General features: G+C 43.9%; 1 protein-coding gene across 1 annotated transcript; it reads left to right on the top strand.

The window, feature by feature from the left end:
• The first annotated feature begins 370 nt into the window (after positions 1 to 370).
• On the top strand, positions 371 to 23,351 carry LOC140503294 (uncharacterized). Its single transcript, XM_072607161.1, is given in 6 exon segments — positions 371 to 596; positions 6,224 to 6,312; positions 11,283 to 11,409; positions 12,439 to 12,534; positions 16,495 to 18,392; positions 18,394 to 23,351. Coding segments are annotated over 5 exon segments (2,205 nt in total). The 5' UTR covers positions 371 to 596; positions 6,224 to 6,279; the 3' UTR covers positions 18,445 to 23,351.
• Positions 23,352 to 24,615: the final 1,264 nt, after the last annotated feature.

Below are 24,615 nucleotides of genomic sequence, written 5' to 3'. Positions count from 1 at the left end.
GGGGACAAAAGGGCAGTGAAGGCAGGACAAAGCCTGGCTAAAAATGAGACTGGGGAGAAACTGAGGCTATGGCTCAGCTGATTGTTAAATGTTCAGTGTAAGCATTCACAGCTCAGAAATGATCAACCCTACAAATCAAGGCTTGTTGGATTGATTTCTAGGTTTGAGAAAGAGATGAAGGAAATTAACATTGGGGAAGTCAGACTACGTTTCCCAGGATGCATCCATGGGGCTACGCACAGCTCACGACCCCACGTTCTGAGCCGTTTGTAGCTAGCTGACCCTCCAGCGAAGGGGGCGGGGCCGGGACTCGTGGGGCCGGAAGTGGGGCCGAGCTTGTGGCGGAAGTGAGTCCTGGCAGGAAAAGGGGAGGGGACGGGAAGGCAGGGACGCACCTCCCCTCCCCCCTCCGCTCCCGCTGTGTGCGAGCGCGCGCTTGCTACTGCGTGAGCGCGTGCGTGCTCGCGTGCGTGCGCGGCCCCGACGGCCGGGCGAGGCAGCCGAGGTTGGGGCTGGGGCAGGGGCCGGAGGAGCGCACTGGGCCGGGGCGTGTGCCAGGGCTGCAGAGAAGCCCGGCCTGAGACGCCAGGACTGCGGTGAGCCCCTGGAGATGGGTGGGGCGGGAGGGAAAGAGGGCACGTGACCCTGCGGGAAAGACACGTGACCCTGGGGGCGGGTTCTCCCTCCTAGGGGTCTGGGGCGGGGCGGACCCAAAATGAAGGCTGGTGGCTCGTCGGTGCCGCGTTCCCGGACCCTTCCCCGAGGTCCCAAGAGCCGCGGAACATGAGCAAAGGTGAAGTGGTGGCCGACAAACGCCTGCCGCGCGCTCAGCGCTTTGCCGTTACTGCCGCCAGTCAGGCAGACCGCCCCGGAGGATGCTGTCAGAGTGGAAGTGAGCACGCGGCCGGCGGGGGTAGGGGAGAACCAGCCCGGCCCAGTCCGGCCCAGCCCGGCCCGGCCGCGGCCTGAGCGCGGGGACAGGCGCAAGCCCCTCTGCGCTAGCCCCGAGCTCCCCTTCTCCTCGCCGTGCGTGGAAGGGGCGGTGTTTGCGGTCGGGGTGTGCGGAGGTGTTCGCGAGGGGGCAGCCCCTCCGGCCCTTCCTCGGGCCCAGCTGTAGCCCCCCAGGTGCCGACTTTGGCCTGTTGTCCTGGGGCGCCAGAATTTGGTGGGGATCCCTGACCTTTCCACTTGGCCCTTCCCAGTTTTGAGTCGTTCATCAGGTGGGGCAGCTCCTCCATGCATCTCTGGGGCAGTCCCCTGAAGAGGGGGGCACAGACGTATGCGGGCATCATCCCCCAAATCTTGGGGCAGCGTTAAGCGTCCTTAAAGCTTAGAACTGCACTAAAATTTGGGGGACGGGTAGAAGCCTGCCACGCTTGTGTTCGCATGATTACATTCTACTTCCATGTCTCCAAATGGTCGGGACTTTGTCGTGGGAAATTTTTAAAATAATAATAGCTAGCATTTGTGGAGTGCTTGAAGCTTTGTAAAGTGCTGTACATACATTCTCTCACTGAATCCTTAGAACGGTCTTGTGAAGTAGGCGCTATTCCTGCCTCCATTTCACACATGAGGAAACTGAGGCTGAGAGGTTGTCATTTGCCCAGGATGACACATCTAGTAAGTGAGTAAGGCAGGATTCAAACTCGGGTCTTCCTGGTTCCCAAGACCCATGTTCTTTACATTCCATGACTGCTGATCTGCTTCAAGCCTTGCTGTAATACAGGTAGCCTGTGTTTATAGCATTCCTCCTATCTGTCAGAGGAGTCACCCTGTCCATGGGGAAATAAGGCTATACTCTGTCATGACATCACAGACTTCAAGTTGGAAGTCACCTCTGAGACCACCTGTACCTCTCATTGCAGCCCTTCCACACATCTCTGACAAGGGATCCGACATCATCCTCTCCCTGAAAATGTCCAGTACAGAGGAACTTGCCTCCTGGAAAGGCAGTCTTGTTCTGCCTTTTGTGGCCAAGCAGAACAAATTGGATATTTGTTAACCCTTCCAGAACTGAAAGCTCGTGCTGCTATTGTGTGTAGCCCAGATCTTCACTTCTGCAGGCTTAGCATCCCCAGTTCTATTCATTGATGTTCATGTCCCCAGGTCCTTTTCCATCCTGTTTGTTCCCCTCAGGAAACTAGCTTATGAGGATCTTTCCTAAAATAATAGGACTCCCAGAACTGAACACAGCATTCCAGATATAATCTGACCAGGCTTGAGTATACAGCAGGGCTAGTTCTCCCCTCCTTTTTCTTGAATGTCACATCTCTCTCAGTGAAGGATGAAATCTCATTCTCCCCTTGGTGGTGATATGGCCATATTTCAGTGGTAGCAATTACAGTCCACTAAGACTCCAGAGTTTCATGAGACAAACTACTTACTGTCTCACCATGGCTTGCCATCTTTTCTTTTGAAGTTGAATGCTTTGAACCCCAGTATACCACTTTATATTTATTCCTATTAAATTTCATAACCTAACATTTGACCCAAATCCTTGATTACCAAGTGCTAAGCGCAGAAGTCCGAGGCACGCCCCTGGAGACCTTCCAAGGTAACATTGAGCTGTTGTGATGTGCTATATCTAAAACTCCCTTTTAAAAATCCTTTGTGAACCTCAGTAAGTTCAGCTTGTTCAGAATGTTTTTTTTCCCAACATTATTCCTTTGTCTTTGTATCTGTCATTTGGTTCCTCCTGTTATTCTGTCTCCTGAACCTAGGTTGGGTGTTGAATTCCCTGAAGACATGGGTCTTCTTAGCCAACCCCTTTTCTTCTCTATCAGAATAATTTCCCTTTGTGTTTTCAGGATTTCATTCTTTCTCATCCCTCGTTCTTCCTAGCTTGACTTCTCTGTAGAATTTTAGTCCATGGAATCCTACCTTTCCGCTTTCACAAATTCCAAGATTAACAGGTAATTTTTCTCCAAAACCTTCCCCAGGTTTCCATTACTTCCACTTGAGCAGCACATTTCTTTATATTTGTGAGAATCATGTCATCTTTTGGTTCTTTCACTTTTGAGGGATGAAATCATCATTAAAGCAGGTCAATTAAATCATGAGCCATACTGCCTTTAGCAGAAAGAGCCCCAACAGGTATCTGGAGGACTGAAGCCGCCTCGCTGCTCTCAGGCCTCTTTGCCAGGTCTCTGACTTCCATATGCCCTCTACATGGGTCTGTTTCTGATAGGTGCATGTTTTCTTCCTTACCTGGGTCATTTTTTTTTTAACTTTGCCCTTCCTGCACACAGTGTAATTGGCTTTCTCTTAGGCTCTCTTACCACCAGCTCTGCTCTTAGACCCTCAGGCTGGTCTGCTCTGTGACTTAACTACTGATTTTCCACTGTCTGTCTGGACTGAATTCTCTCCGGGGACACTCCAGCTGTTTGAAGCACACAGCCATCTGGCATAGAAGCTACTCCCCAGGGGAATCCTCCACACCCTACATGAAGGACTGCTTGTGTTGTGTCCCAAGTCCAGGCCTCAGCGTGGGTCCCCTGTGCCCCCATCCTACCTGTGAAAGAGGGAGTTAGTCATTGTTTTTCTCTCTCTCTCTAGTCCTTCTCTCCCGCTCTCCCCTTCCTTCCTCTCTCTCATGTATCCTATCGGCTACTTCGGTTCTCTTCCTCCAGATCTGCTGTAGGCATAGTCTAGCTTCTCAGTCAGTTTGAGCAGGAGGTGAGTGATTTGCTGTTTCTGCTTTGGGCAGTGGGGGTAGCCCAGTCTCTTCCTTACCCCCACATTTAGCCAGCCCCGTAAGCTCTTCCCTGAAACCGGTTCTGCCCCTATCTTTCACCTATCAGAATACATTCATGTCTTTTATCTCATTTTGTCTGCATGAGAACCTGTTCTCCACATGGGGTGGTGGCTGCATCCAAATATCATTTTGTATATTCAGAGAGAAACCAAGTGATTTGTTTAGCCCCCGGAGACAAAGCTGGGACTAGAATCCAGGCTCATGGCTCACCTTTGGATAGCACTTGAAGGACTGCAAAGCACTTTACAAATATTGTCTCATTTCATTCTCATGACTATGTAACGAAGTGGATGCGATTCTTACTGCTGTTTTACAGATGAGAAAATGAAGGCTGACAGAGGGTAAGTGACTGGCCTAGGGTCATCCAGCTAGTAAATATTTGAGACATGCAGTATGAACTCAGGTCTTCCTTACTCCAGGTCCACCATTCACTACCACTGAACCTAGCTGCCTTACTCCTGGGTGTTTGCCTGTTTTCTGTTAATAAGGCTTTAAAAAAAAAAAAAGGATGTTTCCATATTTCACTAGCCTCAGAGTGTTATTCTTTCATGTACAGATTTTTATGGGTTTTTTTGTTTTGAAATCACCTGCATTTCTCCCTGTATTCTTTCTTCTCCTGGAAAGCCATCCATTACAACAAAGATTTTTTTTTTTAAAGAAAAAAGAGAAAAAAAATTCAGCAAAATGGGCCAGCACATCAGAGCAAATCTGCCAACATATACGAGGTTTTACACTCAAGGTCTCCAGCTTCTGCAGAGAAGCAGGGGCGGTGGCCATCATGTCTCTTCTTTGGGACCAAAGTTGAACATTATGTAGCAGCATTCAGTTTCAATTATTTGGTAGTTTTTGTTTTTTCCATTTACATCGTGGAGGTCATTGTGTCTCTTGTTTTCCTGGCTCTGTTGACTTCACTTTGCATCATTCATGTCTGTCTGTCCAGCCTTCTCTGCGTTCATGGGACTCCTCATTTCTGATGACCCAGGCACATCCTGTTACTTTCATGTCCTGAGGTTGGTTGAACTTTGCCCAGTCTTTGGGTTTCTGCTTTGTTTCTGATTCTTGGCTTCCACAAAAAGTGCTGTAGGGAATATTTTTGTGTGTCCAGGACCTCCTTGGGCTATGTACTCAGCAGTGGAATCTCAGGGTCACACGATATGGACCTTTTTCTCACTTTACTTGCATAATTCCAAATTGCTTTGCAGAATGGTTGTAACAATTCATGACTGCCCCCCATTACATTAGTGTCTCTGCACCCGGCCTTCCAACACAAACTGTTCCTTTCCTCTCCGTTGTCTTATTCCCACCTTCTTCCCACCTCATTCCTAAGGAGCTCAGGCTTTTCACCCAGTAGAACCTTTCCCTCTCCCAGGTAGTGCATGATGGAATTTTTGTTGCAGCTCTTGTTTGTTGTGTGTCCCAAAGCCAGGACTCATCCTTTGCATCGTCATTGTTGTGATCATTGTGTCTTCCTTCTCCTGGTTCTGCTTTCTTGCAGTCTTCCCATGTTTCTCTAAATTGTTCATGTTCATTTTTTCTTATAACACTCTGATATTCCATTGCATCTGTGTAGCATACTTTGTCCAGCTGTTTCCCAGTCAGCGAACATCTGCTTTGTTTCCAGTTTTTTGCCACCATGAAAGATGTTGCCATGAATATTTGAGTGTATGTAGAGCTGCCTTTCTGTCCCCAACTTCCTTGGCGGCAGAATCTCTGGGTGAAGTAGTATGGACAGTTTAGTCATTTGCTTTCCAGAGTGTTTGGAATGATTCATGGCTCCCCAGTAATGTATCAGTATGTCTCTTTCTAAAGCTTTCTACATGGACCCTTCCCAGTTTTTGTCTTCTTTGTTCATTTTCAGTGTGCATGGGGAGACCTCAGAACTGAGACCATTATCATTTGACCTAGTTGTAACCTAGTCCAATCTCCTGTCCACAGTAAGTGGAGCCCTCCTTAAGGCCTGTCTAACCACCAGTGGCCCCCAAAGGAAGTATTCTGATGCTCTTTTCCCTCAACTAAGCCTCCTAATCTGTGGGTCATACGTTTTTTAAGAGCTGTCAAACAGCTTTTTCCAAGGAATTCAGCATACTCATTTTTTTACATATGTCAGCTGATGACAGGACTAAAAATGTTGTTTCAAATAGCTAGTTGAAGTACAAAGAGACTGATTTGCACACTCAGCATCACACAGAACTTAGGGTGAAGCACTGAAATTCAACCACTGTATCCCAATTCTGCAGCCAGAGTTCTGACACATGGTACCTGTTGCCTGATCAAAGGAACAGGTTTGGAGCCTTGAGGACTGTGGGCCATGACCCTTCCCTCTGATTCTAGGCTGCCTTTTGATTTCTCACTCTATAGGGATCCTGGGTCTCTCACATCTTGGTCAGAGTGTTGTCTGTTTCACCCTGATGAATTTGGAACCACCAGGCCAGGATTGGTCTCCTTCATGAATTCTTTCTTTTCCTTCAGTGCTGGGTTCTCCAGATTCTGCCTTTCCCCAAGAAAGGGGAGTAGAGGAGGAGGGAATGACTTCTGGGCTCCTGATGGCCAGGTCCCTGGTGAGTTATGGTTTCTTCTGTCTCCTGACATGCCACTTTGTTTCTCTTGCCCTTGTCCTCTGAGCCTCTCCACTCTCAGGTGCCATCCAGGGATGACCAAAGCCATGGATGGTCTCTGTTTAATGACTCTGGCTACATGGACTCCGTAGAGTTCATGGATATTAGGACTGGAAGGGACCACCCTCTTATCTGACATAATGGTAAACTGTGATCCAGGGAAGTTAAATGTTTCATTCAGAGTCACCTGTTGCAGAGACTGTATAAGAACTGAGTTCTCCATACTCCTTGCCCTGTATTCATTCTGTTCAGCCTCAGTATGTCAGAAATGTTCCCCCTTTTTTTTAGTGTCCTTCTCCTGGGAACATTTGCTTGTTCATTGAATCAAATGTATACTATACTGAGCCAAAAGTAGTGAAATAAGCCAAGTCCTTAATCTTGTTGGGGAGGAAAAATACATGCCAGAAAAAAGTAATTATTAAGTATTTTTTCCAAATGAAAAGTCAGATCAGTGATCTGTAAACAATTAAGTGTCCACACGGAATGGGCAGTATGTCAAAGATTTGTGATTTGGTTGCTGTTGGGGATTTTCTATGTCTGTGTAGACCCCAGCCCATTTATACTTTGGTAGCTAAGCCTCAGAGTGGTCACACAGCTGGTATGTGTCAGAGATCCCACATGGTGCATGTCTCCAATCCTCCTCCTGCCTCTGGACGCAGTGGAAGGAATTTGCACACAACTGTTCTGACGGGTGCATGACAGATCCATGTTGGTCAGCCTCAGCTGGGCCTCCACTGCCCCAAGTCAGGATTGAATCCCTATCTTACTGCCCTGAAGGTATTCCAAACCTCTTCCCTTCTCAAGCCCCCCTTTGCATCCTGTGCCTCTGTCAGCTATTCTGTCCCTTTATTTCTGAGACCATTTTGGGGGTCAAGGGGACTTCCTTTTTTTCCATTTTTCTTTCTCTCAGAACCCCTCAGTATCATCTGCCCTTCTGTCCTTCTTTCCCTCAGGCTCTAACAAAGACATCCTTCCCATAACTGTGTCAGTCCTTCTCTTCCTCTAAGATGCAACTTGAGCACCATCTTGTGTGATCCCCCATATACCTCTCATGTCCTCCTTCCCAGACTTGCTTGTATTTCACTATTTTGTCTTTGTCAAGGCAGCCCCTTCACATGCACAAGAGATCCTGTTGCATCCTGTCATCATCAGCAGATTTCCACATCTGTCATCGCTAGTCTCTTTACTTCTCTATGGTTTCTGTTGGCTGCTTCCCTCCTTCCTGCACCTGTGCCCTGTGTCTCCATCCCTCAAAAACCCTCTCGACTCCTGTTCTCTTTGCTAGCCCTCATCCTATATCTGCCCCCTTTTGTGGCTCATTGCTGGAAGAAGGCCATCTACAACAGACGCCTCCACTTCCTTTCCTCTTACACCATTCCAAACTCAACAGTCCAGTTTAGGATCTCATCATTTGGCCAAGTTACCACTGATCTCTTCCTTGCCACATCCAACAGCCTTTTCTCAATCCTCTTCCTTCTTGACCTCTCTGCAATCTTCTGAGTCTCTCCTGGTTCTTCTCTTCCCCCTCTGGCCACTCCTCTGTCTCCTTTGCTGGCTCTTAATCCATGGCACACTCACAGTGCAGTCCCTCTTCTCCTTCTATACTCATTTACTTGGTGATCTCATCAGCTGGCATGGATTCAGCCTGAATATTTCTGGACCTCCACTCTCTCATCTCTAATTGCCTTTTATACATCGTGAACTAAATGTCCCATAAACATCTTAAATTCAGCATGTCCAAAACTAGCTCATTATGTCTTTCTCCCAGACCCACTTCCAAACTTCCCTGTCACAGTCCAGGGTACCAGCATCCTCCCTGTGCCCCAGGCTCCCAACCTTAATGTCATTCTGGGGCCCTTTCACCTCCTGCAGATCTGATCAGTTGTCATGTCCTATCAAGGCTGCTTTGTAACATCTCTTCCACGTGGCTCTTCTTTCCTCTGATGCTAACACTACCCTGCTCCTAGCCACTCATCCCCTCACAGCTGGACCATTACTGTGGTCTGCCTGCTACAAATATCTCCTCACTCCAGCCCATCCTCCACTCAGCTGTCAAACTCATCAACCTAAAACTTGGGTGTGATCATCCCCCTATTTTTTTAAATTCCCTAGTATTTGATCCCCAGGATCAAATAAAAGATCCTCTCTTTGGCCCTTAAAGCCTTTCATAACCTAACCTCTTCCTACCCTTTCTGTCTTCACACACATATCTCTGTGACTTTCTGGGTGTCACAAACAAAACCCTCCCTCTCTTGGCTCCCTGCTCATGTCTGCCTCCTGGCTTTCTTCCAGGATCAGTGGTGTCACACCTTCCCCACCAGGCCTTAGCTGTTTCTCCTCCCTCTTACAGCCTTCCCCCTGAGGATGTTCCTAGTTTACCCTGCATGTGGTTTGCTTGTGTGTGGTTGTTTGCATGTTGTCTTCCCCATTAGACCATGAGCTCCTTGAGCCCAGAGGCTGTCTTACCTCTCATTTATTCATCATCTCTACCACTTGAACTTCTTGCAAGTAAGAGTTGTATTTGTGTCCCCAGCACCTACCACGGTACCCAGCACATGTCACATGCTTGATAAATACTCATTGATCAATTGGTCCATAAGCAATCCCTACCCAGGCCCCCTCTAATGCCTCTTTATAGTGTGGAGTTGGTTTTCAGGTTCTCAGATTCAGTCTAGAAGCATTTTGGGAGGAAACCCTGTAGCAGGTGAGGTCTGCCTTCCAAGGCTTAGCTGGACTCAGCCCAGAGGAGGTCACCATGATGGCCTTTTGGGCCATGGATAAAACCAAGGCAGACGTGAGATGATTCTTTAGCCTGCTCGTGATGGAAAAAGGATACAGAGTGGGCTGAGAGAAATGGTTATTTCTCTTTTATATTAATAACTAACTAAAAGGGGGATCTAGATTTTTTTCTTTTTATTTCTTCATTCTTCCCCTCCCCCCACCCCCGAATTGCCTATTATTGTATTCCTTGTCTTGTTAGTTGTTAACAATTAGAGTTGATGTCCACCTGTCAGGAATGTCCACTCTTCCAAGAGCATGGAAGTGTGAGTGGCCTCTGAGATTCTTTGGTTTATAAGAGAAAGCCAAATGACAATCGTTTTATTAATTATCTGCTAGCCATGATAAAAATTGATTATTAATTACCCAGAAATTATGTCTTAGACTTTTCATGTGTCATAGGGCTAAGAATCTCAGTTTCTTGTGATCTTTAAACATTAACTTAGTTGTTGAGATGGTTGAGTTGTTGAGATTTCCCACTTGAGATCACAAAATTTGAGTTGGAAGAAACCTTAGGGCCCATCTCACCCCTTCCCCCCAACACCAACAAGAAGCCCCTTATTTTAAACCTGACAAGCATAGCCCCTGCTCAGCGCCCCCAGTGACAACAAACTCTTGACTTTCTGCCGCAGCTTTTTAGGCTTTTGGACACTGTCCACTGTGAAGCCAAACTAGCTTCCCTGACATACAGCTTATGTTTGGAGAAGCAAAGAAAGGAAAATTCATTTTATGGTGCATCCAAAGTTAAGAAAAAACATCATTAAATGACACACTTGGTCCTCTGGCCTTGCACTGTTCTTGATCAGTGTTTGCCACCATGGAGGACAATAGGACCATTGTAGAGATGAGAGACTTTAAGCTTCCAGAGGGCAGGGGTGTTTGATTTTTGTCCTTGCATCCCCAGCAAGTACCTGGCACCTGATAATCGCTTGTCAAATGCTTATTGAACTGAGTCTGACCCAGGCACTTGCAGATGGGACAGGCAGCTCAGGCCAGAGTGGAGTATGAGGAGAGTGGGCTAGAACACAGTAAGGACATGATGTCATGATTGAAACCGTCCCAAGGTATGCTGCAATACAGAAGTCCTCCTGATGCTAGTGGACAGGAGTGACTGAGTGGCATAGCAACATCTTTCAGCAAGAAATTATGCTCAGATAAGAGCAGGTGGAAACAGGCTCAGAAAAAGAGGGAGGGATTCCACATGGATCCTCCTGGGTAGGGACAAGAAATGGAGGACACCCCCAGCCCTGGGTTTACCTGCTTCTAAAGCTGGACCACCTTCAGGTTGGCTCCAGTAACTGGATGGTTATATTGCTCAGAATAGGAGCCTTGGGGCCGACCTGATGCTTGTTTCCAGGTCCTTGGAGAAAGTAGAAGAGGAGTCCCCATCTCCCTTCTCTTCCCAGCCAGTCCATGCATCACGTGCTTCGAGAGCTGCCCTCCTCCAGGCCCCACCTCCTGACCAGGTCTGCAGCTTCTCCCTCTTGTGCTATTCCTTTGCTTTGTAATTCAGGCCAGAAGTTGGCATTCCCTAATCTTCCAATCTCAGCTCTTTTCTCACTTGCAAAGTAGATGCCGTGAGCAACCCCTGCTGCTTTGCCTACATGGCCAGGCCTCTACTGCCCTTCCTGCTCTCATTTTTTCTCTTGAAATTTCACCTGTTCTTTAATAAATGTAGTTGCCATGAAAACTTAGTCTCACTCACTGTTCTCCTGATCCACCCATCTGTGATGGGTGAATTTTTTTCTCCCTCTTCCCCTGCAACCAGCAAAATAAATCTGCCCTCTGGATACCTGTCATAACGCAAGCAGTCATTTGGGAGAGAGAACAAGGTGATGTTCATTACTGCTAGTGACACCTTGCAATATATATCACATTAATTTTTTTGGCCATATTCTTTATTTTACCTAGAAAGTATCAATAGGTAATGGACTGTGCTTAATGTGGTGGATCTGTTAAGAAAAGGGTTTTTGTAATGCAGTTGCTGCTGTTACTGCCAACTCTGTGACAAGAGAATTTTGTACAAGTTGAGGTCTCTAGAAACACTAGAGGTGGAACACACGCAGCTCCTAGAACCAGCCAGCTTCCTGTCACCCTCATGGTCCCTGAGTGAGCAGAAATTTTGACCCTTTCAGGAATTGGTGACATTCCAGGATGTGGCTGTGGACTTCACCCAGGAGGAGTGGGGGCACCTGGAGCCAGCCCAGAAGGAGCTGTACAGGGAGGTGATGCTGGAGAACTACCAGAACTTTGTCTCCCTTGGTAAGAACAACTTGCCCCTGTGAGCTGGTGTCTGTCCATTGGGCTAGCCTTGTGTTCTTAATTGTAAAGGCTGTGACCTGGCTGAAGTGCTAAGTTGGGCTTTGTCTTAGTGTAATGAATGGTGATGGTGATGGTGATGGGGCCATGGCTGACGTTTGTATTGTACTTCAGGGGCTGGAGGTGGTGTTAACTGTATGTTATCTTGTTTGATCCTACCCCAAACCTGTGAGGTCAGTACTGCAGTCATTTCTATTTTACAGAAGAGGACAGTAAATCTTTATAAAATGGGTTCCATGTGCCAAGCATGAGAGACAGAGAGACAGACACCGGATGCCTTTCCATTGGCCCCACACTTTAGGAGTGTCTAAGCAACAGTTTGAGTGTCAGTCTCCCCTGACTCCCCCAAGCATGGATTAAGCTCCTCTGAGATATAAGGCATTATGCTAGGTGCTGGGGATACAGACACATGAATGAAAGAGTTCCTGCCTTTCAGGAGCTTCTTTCCAAGAGCAGCATGATGGCCATGGCACCATGTTGCCTCTCTCAGTCCTTCTGGTAATGGGGGATCTCAACATTGCTGCTTCCTGGCCCCAAGGAAAGGGTGTTTGATTTATGCAGCTAGAGATCAGCTTTGTGGTACTTCCCTTACTGGGTTCCCTCAGGGCAGAGATTTCCCCCTTGAAATCAGACCCCTAGAGGCATGCAGGATTTCCCTTCCTGTAGCCAGGATCACAGTAAACTGCTTTTCTTTAATTGTATAGCAACTCAAGTTTCTCTTCTCTACAGTGAAGGGGGGGGACCACATGGCCCCTTCCTACAGGCCCCTGTAGCCTGAAATCTCTGATCCATGGACTCAGTCAGCTTACCTCCAGATTGCCTGAGAGCAGCACAGGATAGAGCATCCTTCCCAGGTCCTGGATCCTTAGTGTCAATCTCTGCCTGCCCTCTTCTTGTTAAAGAGAAAGGGGCTGCAGTGAATTCTGAGATGGCTTTCTGTTCTTAGCCCTTTGCCCTTTCTTTCCCTCTTAGGACTGCCAGCCCCCAAACCTCATGTGATCTCCCAGTTGGAGAGAGGAGGCACACCATGGATAGCAGAAAGAGACGTCCTGGGAGGCATTTGTCAAGGTGAGTGAGTGAAGGCCAATGAAAGTCATTGCCAACAAGGGCTTAGTGGGTCAGGAAGGTGGAAGTCCTTTTGAAATGGTAGGGGAACCTTCCTGACAGGCCCCAGCACTATGAGGCAGGCAATGGAAGTTGGTCTGATAGCTGATTATCTGTTGTCTGAGGGCTCTCATCTAGGCTCTCTTGATCTTGAACAAATCTGTAGCACTTTTCCTTGTCTTTCTTTTGTTCCTTTTATTTGATGCTTACCTTTCTGGACTCTGGATCTCAGCCTTTCTCTCCTCCTCACTCCTCCGTGTTTATTTTCCTCTCTTTATTTGGGAGATATTAAACAAATGCTTTATGCTTATTTGTTCCAGTCATGCCTGATTCTTCCTAACCCTATTTGGGGTTTTCCTGGCAGAGATATTAGAGTATTTTGTCATTTTCTTCTCTGGATCATTTTACAGAGGAGGAAACTGAGGCAAACAGGGTTAAGTGACTTGCCACCTCTCTGCCCCACCTAGAGCTTAAGGTACTAAAATGAATGCATTCCTGCCCAGAAGTAGCTAGCAGTACTTTTTTCATATCTTCCTCTTCATGTATTCCATTCCTTTTGTCTTCAGACGTAGGTAGGGGTAGCCTGTATTTTGAATAAACCTCCTTTTCCCTCAATATTCACACACTCTCTTGGACTCCCACTTCCCTCAGCACCTCAGGAGGTGTGATTTCCTGCATAACATGTTTAGTCACTAGTTACCCTGCTCTCTGTTGAGAGCAGACCCACCATTCCAAGGTAGCCCATTCATTTCTGAGGTATCTCCATTTGGTGGGAAGACTGTCCTCCCACTGAGCCTGAATTACTTTATTTGCAACCTTGACATCTTTTTGGGGGGCCCAATCAAATGAATCTCTTCCACATGATGACAGTTGACATAGCCCTTGGAGTCTTCTCTTGACTCCTTTCACACTACCGTTGTAGGGCATGATCTTCAGGGCTGTTCTGCTTCGCTCCTTTGGCTGTTTGACAGCACATCAGTATCCTTGCTAAATGGTAACAACAAGAACAAAATAAAGTTTTCCTGTTTCAACCTTATATGCCATTTATCTGACGCTTTGTATTTGATTCATTTCCACACCACTTTCAGCCCTTGTGCCATGAAGTTCATCCACCACGTAGCCTGTCTTTCCTCTGCCCCTCAACCCAGACATCATCTTAACTTTCACCATCCTTATACCTTCTCATCTAAAGGAAACAGGCGTTTTCTCAACAACATGGCATCCCTCACATGTTGCAATCAGTGGATAACCACAGCTATTGGAACACAGCCTGACCCACAAAGCCAGCTCACTGCTGCCACTCTCAGCCCCTTCCCCTGCCACTAGCATTCAATGGCACACCCTTTCTCAAGCCCCATTCAGTGTGTACCCTGCTCCTGTCCTTGTTCCGGGGGCTTACGTCCCAGCTTATCATCTTCCTTTCCTCTTTGTGGAACCTTCCTTGGAGATGACATATTGTGTGGATGCCTTCTTGGCAGTCTGCACTCTCATTTCATCAGCCTTCTCCAGCCACAGATGTATATGTACACACACTGAGCCTGCTCCAGGCTTTTATTTAGACTTTGAAATTCTCCCAGTGTGACTCTGCCACCCTGACTTTGCTTCCCTCCATAACCAGTTGTAACTCCAAAAAAGTCATGTACATGATGGGGGCTGAGGATTAAGGAAAGATCAGAGTCAAGATGGACTGCTGACCTGCAGGACCATGGCCTTGCCCACCCTGAACCCTCCAGGTGACTGCTCCCCTGGGCAGCTCCCAGTCACCAGTGTTCTGTATTCACCTCTCTCCTCAAGGCCTCCACGGTCACCTGGGCTCAGGTCTTCCTTGCTGACGTCCTGGCTTCCCTGTCCAGTGGGGTGGCATCACTGGTGTATCAGCATCTCCCAGTTCCCTGCTCCCTGCTTCTCATCCCGCTGGGCCCTGGAGCTACAGGGAAAGGTGTACCAGCTTATATTCTACCTTCTGCACGAGGATTTTGATTAAAGTATTAAGATGTATGTGTGATTAGTTGTCAGGATCAGTAGACAGAGGGAATTTCCATTGGAGATTATTGTGTCAAAACAAAATTTAGCAGTAAAATTTTTGAAATAATTTTAAAATCCGAAATTGATATAGTTGCTTCTATGTTTTGATCTAATTTTAAAATCTAACTTGTTGATCTAAAATGTTGAAGAGTAAAAGGAAAAAATGGAGAACCAAAGTTCATCATCCCAGGTTATTAATCCGTTATTCACTGGCCTTTGAGAACTAGCAGTTCAGCCAGTTACAAAACACCCTTAACTGTCCAACTGTTGGCCAATTAGTATTTCTTCAGCTTAGTCATAGAGGAAACTTTTTTAAATTGATAAAGGCTTTTAATAGAGGAGCCAAGCATAAAATCCATGTGTCATCTGACTGTAGTTTCTAAGATTAACCTATTTTTCCTTTCTGACAATTAGACATTTCTTCTTAGAAAACTGGTAACTAATGGAAAATGGATTTATGCCACAGTTGTTTCCAATTTGATACACAATATAAATATTAAAATCCTAGCTAAAAATACTATAGAGAAGAATAGAAAGTTACCACTTTACAGTTGTGGAGAGGGCTAACATTCTTAACTAACCATGAAATTGAGTGAATTGCAAAAGGCAGAGCAGATATAAAATTACACTTTTGCATAAATGAATGCAGTTCAGCTACAATAGAAAATATAAGTATTGGGTGAAAATGTCTGTATTAAATTTCCATAGTAAAAGCCTGACTTATCTAATGTCAAATCTAAGATTATGGGCCGTTTTCCAATTGTGTAATGACCAAAGGATGTGATAAGAGAAGTTTCAAAAGATGGGACTTCAGAATAGCAAATAAAGACAGCAACAAAACTGTAACAACTGTGAAGGTGTATCGCTTACATGTGTCAGGTTGGCAAAGATGGGAAAAGTCAGCATTGGTGTCATGTGCTTGTGGGACCACTTTGGAAACAAATGAAATACAAAATTATATGAGAAACATAGGATCATTCATACCCTTTGACGTAGCAATCCTGGTAGATTTATGTTCTGTGAAGGTATCTTCAGAGACTTTCTCACTTGGTTTGCTGATATCTACAATATCTCCCTATCCAGACATCCAAAACCATTATTACTCAGAGGAATGAAATTGCTTTCATGTGTTCTCATAGTTAATCCATGCAGGGCATAGGGACCAGCAACTTTTCTGAATGTTTACAAATCATCAGCTCTGTAATATGTTCTTGAGGGTTGCCCATGTTTGATTTCAGGTCTCATTTTGACAATTAGATATATTCCTAGATGACCGCACTCTAAGGACCAAGATTAATTCTTCCTTTACCCTGCAAAATAAACCCTTAATCCCAGGCAGAGAGGTACTGTGTAACAGAGCTCACTGGAAGAAGGAAGGAAGAAAACAAGCAATTACAACTTAAAAACACTTATGATATCTCATTGCATCCTCATAATAACCCTAGGAGGAAAGTGCTGTTATTTATTGCCATTTTACAGATGAGGAAACTGAGGCAGATAGGTTTAGTGACTTGCCCAGGGTGACACAGTGAGTTTCTGAGGCCAAATTTGAACTCAGGTCTTCCTGACTCCAAGCACTGTGCCACTTGGCTTCTTAACAGTGTTCATTTTACCCTTTTTCCAGTTGATCATAGACTTAGAACTGGAGGGAACCACAGATGCCATGTAGTTTAGTCTTCTCATTTATGGATAAAAGAAAACAAAGAAAACAAAAGAAAACAAATGACTTGCTCAAGGTCCCACAGAGAGGAAGCCTCATAGCTAAGTGGGATTTGAACATAAGTCATCTGACTCCAGAGCTGGTGTTCTTGAATAAGCAAACAGTCCAGAAGTTAACCATACAACAATTTCCTTTCTCACAAAGAAATATAGATATTCACCTTTATTTGTTTATTTCAGATTCTGTTATTTGGAAGACCAGATTTGAAACAAAGACATCAGCTTCAAAGCAGGACATTTCTATGGGAGAATTATCCAAGGAGAGATGTTCAAAGAATGCCATCTGGGATTCAAGGTTATCAGAAGATTGGGATTCTGGGGTCACTTTGGAGAGGCAGAATCAGGAGAGATGGTCCCAACAAGTTTCAGTCAGTCACAGAATGATTTCTAATGAGTTGAGTGTTCCTGAATGTAATACTTCTTTGAGAAGCTTCAAGGTAGGGTCAGTTCTTGTTCCAAAACAGAATATTACTATAGGACAACAGCAAAGTCAGTTTGATATCACTGAAAAGAACCTCATACAGTCCGCAGATGTTGTTAAGCATAATAAGATTGCCTTAGGGAAGAAACTTTGTAAGTTCAAATCCAAGAAGCCTCTCAATTATCATTCAGACCTTTTTCAGTATCGGAGAGTACATCCTGGAGAGAAACACCTTAAATGTAGTCACTGTGGGAAAGCCTTTGGGAGTAGATCATGCCTTATTGCACATCAGAGAATCCATACTGGTGAGAAGCCCTTTGAATGTACTGAGTGTGGGAAAGCCTACAGGCGTAAGGCACATCTTACCCAACACCAAAGAATCCATACTGGAGAGAAACCCTATAAGTGCAATGACTGTGGAAAAGCTTTCAGCATTGATTCGTACCTCATTAAGCACCAGAGAATCCATACTGGAGAGAAGCCCTACAAATGTAGTCAGTGTGGGAAAGTCTTTAGCCAGAAAGGTCACCTTAATCAACACCAGAGGATTCATACTGGAGAAAAACCCTATGAATGCAATGAATGTGGGAAAACCTTTGGTCAGTCTAGACACCTTAGTGAACATAAACGAACTCATAGTAAAGAGAAACCCTTTGAATGTAGTGAATGTGGGAAACTCTTTAGACAGCTGAGAAACCTTAGTGAACATCAGAGGATTCACACTGGAGAGAAACCCTATAAATGTAATGAATGTGGAAAGGCCTTCAGCAACAATTATGTCCTTATTCAGCATGAAAGGATTCATACAGGAGAGAAACCCTACACATGTAATGAATGTGGGAAGGCTTTCAGTCGTGGGACATACCTTATGAAACATAAGAGAATTCACACAGGAGAGATACCCTATAAATGTAATGAGTGTGGGAAAGAATTCACTGACAAAGCATCCTTTATTTACCATCAGAGAATTCATACTGGAGAGAAGCTCCACAAGTGTATTGAATGTGGGAAAACTTTCAGCCAAAAAGGAAGTCTCAAAATGCATAAGATGATTCATACTGGGGAGAAACCATTTGAATGTCGTGAATGTGGGAAAACTTTCAGAAATGGGGGTCACTTGAGTGTACATAAAAGAATTCATACTGGAGAGAAACCATTTGTTTGTAATGAATGTGGGAAGGCTTTCAGAGATAGTGGAGGTCTTAGTGCTCATCAGGAAAAACATGGAGAGAAACGGTATACGTGTACTGACTGTGGTAAAACATTCAGAAATAAGGGGTACTTTCGTGTACATCAGAAAACTCATACCCAGGAGAGACACTACAATTGTAATGAATGTGGGAAACACTTCAATCTAAGGGGATCCTTTATCATTCATCAGAGAGTCCACACTGGAGAGAAGCCCTATAAATGTAACATATGTGGGAAAGCCTTCAGTTACAATACATCCTACAGTAAGCATCTGAGAACTCATACAGGAGAGAAGCCCTATAAATGTAATGAATGTGGCAAAGCTTTTACTCAGAGGGACTACCTCATTGAACACGAGAGAATTCATACTGGAGAGAAACCCTTCAAATGTAATGAATGTGGAAGGGCTTTCAGGCAGAAGCAAACTTACAATGCACATAAAAAAATTCATACTAGAGAGAAGCCCTTTAAATACAGTTAGTGTGGGAAAGCTTTCAGCTAGAGGGAACATGGTATAAAAATTCAGTGACTTTTTTTATACCACTGAGAATCCCCACAAATATAATAAATTTGAGAAAGTAACATCATAAACCATAAGGAAAGCTAACAATTGGGAAAATGCACACTTGAGAAAAGCCTTATGAACATTGAACGTGGGCCAAATTTTAGGTGTATATTTCATTTGTCAGAGAATTCATGCAGGTTAACTGTGGCTTTAATAATATGGGAAATACTTCATATATATTGTCACCTCAAGAATCAAAATGTTTTGTTTTGTCCCAAATATTGTAATATTTGGGGATTTGGGACCGAAAAGTGACTATAATAAAAAATTAAATTTGCATGTCCCTTTCTGCTTAACTGGCATTATGTAGCAATTAAATTATGTAAGAACAGTTTTTGAAAAAGCACATACCACAAGAGTTCCAGACCACAATTTTAGAAAAGCCACTAAAATATTAGCAAAAAGGAGAAACCTTGGTAACTTAGAGCAAAAAAATAAAATACAACAGAAAAATGACTACGATGACTTTTCTGCCAATAGCAGGAGGGTGCATAATGGTGAGAATGCCTGTCTTTGTGCTTGTCTTACCTATAAATTAATCACAGGCTCAAATGGGTCCACTTTACGTGTGCTTTGTTGCGCTGGCCAGTAAACTAAAGAGAATCATAGAATGTTCAGACTGGAAGATAACTTGAAGATCCCTCCGTTTTAACTACCTCTGTACTTAGAGATGGGACATGAGAATAAAGAAGAGGTATCTTGGTCCTTCCTCCTGCTTCAAACACAGGTGAGACTTACTGGTGGTGAGCGGCTAGCTGTCAGTTGTTTGACTCTAGCCACTCCGGCTTGTTTCCTGGCACATACTTCAGCCTCACTTTTGATATGTTTGGAACAATGTACAAGTTTCTGAGAAAGGCGAGATTTGACAGAGAAGAAAACTTAGGTACAATTCCTTTGTGTATTCTTTGGGTAATTTGTTTTTGTGTTTCGTGCCATGTTCTGTTGATACTGTCAAGGTATCTGAAGACATCTAGATGAGAACCAAATTAACCAAAGTATCACATTCCCAGGGTGACCCCCAGGATGGGACAGGAGCCAACATTACACAAACATTCCTTATTTCAGGCGTAAATTCTAGTCAGGATCCTAGGTTAGAACTTTGATCTGCTGGATGATTCCACAGTTCAAATAACAGGATCTCCTCAATTTAATTAGGGTAAAGATTTTGTGGCTTACAGTTAAGATGCTCAGTTACCTTGAATCCTTTCAGAAAATCCCACATGGGAACCCTCACCAAATATATTATTGAAATAATCTTTCAAGATCACAGTATGTGGAAGATAGTGAGGCCATGTGTTCCATCATAAGTGTATACCATTGTATGCCCTGGGATATCCTGAGCTGGAGTAGAAAGCTCCACTTTAGATTAACACCCCCCTTCCCCCAAATAATGTGAATATCACTGGATTAGCTCTCCTGTCTGAGGAAGGGAGCCTTAGGTCATTTACTCTGCCCTTTTACATAGTGAATTGCAGCCTGTACTCTTTGTCTGCATGTATCCATTCATATTCACTAAACATTACTGAACAATACATGGCTAATCTCCCAGGCAGTCCGTTAAGGTCATCAGGGTGGGAGAAGAGGTTAAGACTCTGTACCCTAGCCAGTCTATAATCTAGTTTATCCTCCCTTTCAGACTAGCCAGTAAAGATTGCATCTCCAACCCCTCCCTCCATTCCTCCAAATCACATTTGTTAACCGGAAAACAGTTTGGGGAAGGGGGGATGTAAGAAGCAAGGAACTGTCTCCAGGGAGTACTAGTAGCATCATTCTAGTTGAAGGACTAGGAAACCAAAGAGTATGCTCTCAGGCAGGTGTCTGGGTGATGAACTCTGGGATACTGAGGTTAACCAGGAGTTTCAGTTGATTGAAAGTCATAGGGCTTTCCTGTTTTCCCAATGAGTTGAATTTGGACCTACTGCTATGAATCATTGGCATTATGCCTTCTCTCACAGCTATGACTAATTTAGTTCAAGCTCATGTCACCTCTGGTCTAAATTATTACAATAGCATCCTAATTAGTCATGCTGTCCGAAGGCTCTCCACATTCTACTCTGCCTTCCACACAGTTAAAAAAATTATTTTCCTTAAACCCCAATCTGTTATTCTCAAATTTCACTGTCTCCCTGTTGCCTTAGATGAAATAAACTCTTGCTTTGAAAAGCTTTTACGGCCTGGTCCCAACCTGTCTTTCCAGTCTTGCTCTTTTTCCTTTCGCCTGCAATTCAGGCAAATTGGCCTCTCTGTTCTTCACATGTAACATAATATGTATTTATTTGTAGGTGTTCTCTTTATATTTGTTCTGCATATATTTATATATGTACTTGTCTCATTAGAATATGACCTTTTTAAGAGTGGGATTGCTTTATGATTTTGTATTTATTTGTATTCCTGCCTAGAACAGTGCCTGGCATGTGTTAGATGTGTAAATGCTTATTGATTGATGGATCTCCCATTCTCTTCCAGGTCCTAGTCCAGAAATATGGTATGGATCATTGGACCATTCTGATCAGTTGGGCTGGGCTGAAGGACCAGGCCCTTATTCTCTGTGGGTATAACATTTCTCCTCCCTCGTAGTTTGGGAGTATTGAGGCACAGTGGTTGAGTGATTCTGCCCCACCACCACCACCTTGCACTCCCCCCCAGCAACTCAAGTGTCCCATATTTCTAAGTCTAACATGATCATAATCTTGATGGCAAAACAGTGTGCTATCATTGAGAGGGCTATGGGTTAAGAGGAAGAAAAGACCTGAGCTTGAATTACAGTTTCTAACATTGACTAAGTTTGTGATTGTAAAAAATAGGCTTAATCCTCCCTATGTTTATTAGATAGTGTTTCCTTCATTTGTTTTCCTTAGTTTACTTCTAGGGTTTGTGGTAGACTAGAGGAAATCTTGGCTTAGTCTAGTCTGATATATGCCCTAGATTTTGATTAGAAATTGGAAAAAGCAGATTACAAAAGGATGATAGGATTCTAAGGGATGAGAGATACTCGAATGAAATTCTGAAGACATAAAGGAAAACCAGTTCAATGAGAAGGAAAAATGAGAGACTGAAGTGGATACATAGGATCCTTACCAACTAATTTAATTTTTTTTAAAAGACAAATGTAGACAAGATTGTAACATAGATATTAGGATTAACAAAAGCCTGGATCTATTAAAAATATATTTGCAGGAATGCTAAAAGCACTCAAAGAACTGAGGGTGATAAAGCCAAGGGCAACCAAAAACAGTTCTTATGTTAGGAATAAAATGATAAAAAATATGGATGTATTTGCTTGTAATATGACCAAGCATGGCTGTGCTCTGCTCTCACTTTACATTTTCTCATCCAAAGAGAATGAATTTTGCAGTGGAAATAACAGAAATGACTAGTTGCTTGATATTTGGGCTCAGTAGGAAGATACAGTAAGGTAGCACCCAGTTGCCCATGATGAATTCAGTCCTCTGGCCAAGATGTCCTACATTCTTAGACCCAGAGAGAATTGGCAGGTGAGATTGTTGAGTCACTAATACTTGAACAGTCATGGAAAATGGAAGTAGTAACACAAGTTTAGGGAAGGGCAAACACCTGATTCTCAAAGAAGGGAAGAGAACAATCTACAAACAGACCAGTGATTCCTGGGAAAATCCTAGGCAGATCATTAGTGAGAAGCCAGTGATCCAAGATGAAGCCATGATTACAAAGAGGTAGCAACAGGGTATGCCAGCTCTCCTTTTCTTTTTTTGACAGGGTTATTAATCTGGTAGATGAAAGTAATGCTGGTAATACAATTTACTTGGGGTTTTAGCAAAACATTTGACAAAAGTATCTTGTACTATTCTCAGGAAGGAGCTGGAAGAGTGGATTAGATGACCATACCATTATCAAAAAATGTCATTATCAGTAACTTGGATAGTAGTCTGTTCATCAGCAAAGGTGCAGAGCTGGGGAGTATGGCAAACAGTGGGTGATGGGACATAAAAGGATTTTGATGAGAGAATTGGGCTGTATTTAACAAGCTGGAATTTCAGTAGGGATAAATGTAAAATCATTTACATTTGCAGTGGCTTGTGAGCTCAGTGGGAGTCAGCAATGTCGTTTGGTAGTCAAGAAACCAAATGTGTCCTTAGCTGTGTTGAGAGTCTTCCCCCCCAGGAATAGGAAGGCTTTGGTCCTGCCCTCATCGGACTTCATCTGGGGTGGTACGTCCAGTTCTGGTTGATACTATATAAACAAGGACCTTGAGAAGCCTGGAGAATATGCAGAAGAAGGCAACCAGGGTGGTGAAGGGCCCCGTGGAGATCAGTGGAAGGAGTGAGATATGTGAGCCCAGAGGAGAGCAGACTCAGAAGGAGGAAGTAAAACTTGTCACTGTGTTTCACTGCTTCTTTATACTAGTTGCTTTCATTATTTTTTATAAAAATCATTAAGATTGTTCAATAACCATTTTTGGCCAACATTATTTATCTAGTTTCAAAATCAAGCTAGCCTTTACCTTGAAGAATTAGACATCCCACTATCTCTTCTCTGTAGTTAGCAAATCTTATCTATTACTAGGATTGCTTATTCATTGAAGATCATGCAAAAACCTACTTAACCATGCTTTTAATATTTTTTAGTAATCAGTTCATTGACTGTCATTTCTTCTCTTAAAATGGGTTTAATCAGTTTGTCAGCTTCTCATTTTGGCCACTTACATTTTGGGAAATCCTTCATTTAACTCTTTCCTAGGTCAAGAGCAGACAACCATACTGTTGTTGAACCACCTGCTATCTTTGTTGTGTCTCCCCTTTTCTCAGCCTGAGTTTGACTGCTCCATGTGATTTGTCTTTGTTAAAATTGAATTGAAAATAAAGGTGTTACTCTAGTTGCAAATTTGTTTTTTACTTTGTCTTTTGACTTACTGTTTTGTTCCTTACATGAGGTCTTTAGATACAGGTTTACCTAGAGAGGAAAATGCAATGAATTAATAAAACTTCCTTTTATAAACTTAGTCACACTACCAGGTTAGCTTTACCCCAGAGGTTTCCATAGGATTAAAGTTGGAGTACTTTAGAACCTCCGTTTTAAGGAGTTTCCAGACCAGCTAACCATGGTCTCATTTCTTCACCAGCCTCCACTCCTGGTTCCACCATGAAATAGCTTTCTCACCCCAGAAGTGCCATTGGTTCCTGCAAGTAACTCCATTTTAAGGAAAGTGTTCCCACCAGCCATGTCTTCAATCCCTAGTTTGATTTCCAGATCCCCTCCTTCTCCCCAGTTCCTCTCAGCTGCTGTTTATGTGTATTATCACCCCCACTGGAATATAAGCACCTTGAGGGGAAGGTCTGCTTTATATTTGCATCCCTAATTCTTAGCAGCAAGCTAGAAAGCACATAATATAAGCCTGATTATTTGACTACTACCGGAAGCTCCCTTAGAGAATATCTAATTCAAATCCTTCTATTTACAGAGGAGGAAACAGGCCAGAGAAGGGAAGCGATTTGCTCTAGGTCACAGAATAAGCGGCCAAGCTGAGATTCAAATCCTGAGTCTAAAGCCAGTGATCTTTTCACCATACCATGCTACCAGTATTGATAGGTAATGGTTTACATTTTATTTATTAACAGCCATTTGCAGTTCTTTTCCTCAACTGTTTCCCTTTTAGGCTTCTCTATGTGGGCTTTTTAAAAATGGTGTTCTGGGGGCTTGTTTCTATTTTGTTACCTTATTGTTTGGGAAGATGCAGCATATTGTATTTCCACACTTTTCTCTTGACTAAAAGCTTTGTGTCAAAGCATATGACTTAAGGAACTTTCACTGAAGATAGCTGCCTGAAGGGGAATCATATTTCCCAGATTCCCACATACCTAATCCAACAAAAAACTGAGATTTGAACCCGAATATTGATCAGTACAATGAGAAGCATCAGCGGCTTCTTCTACCACAGAACTGCACAGAAAGTCATCCAGAAGCCATGAGCAATAGGAAAAAGAGCCACTGGCAAAACCAATGCCTGCCCAGGGAAATAAGTCCATTGTGGCCAGTACAGACAACTGGTCTGAGATTCTTCTTGCCATCATGGCTTTGTGTCCAGGAACAGCAAGAGAGGATCGGTCAGTGAGTCAAATGTTTACCAAGTCCTTCCTGTTGAGGGTAG

This window comes from Notamacropus eugenii, chromosome 5, assembly GCF_028372415.1.
Source record: "Notamacropus eugenii isolate mMacEug1 chromosome 5, mMacEug1.pri_v2, whole genome shotgun sequence".
NCBI lineage: Eukaryota > Metazoa > Chordata > Mammalia > Diprotodontia > Macropodidae > Notamacropus > Notamacropus eugenii.
This window is presented reverse-complemented; position numbering and strand designations above follow the sequence as displayed.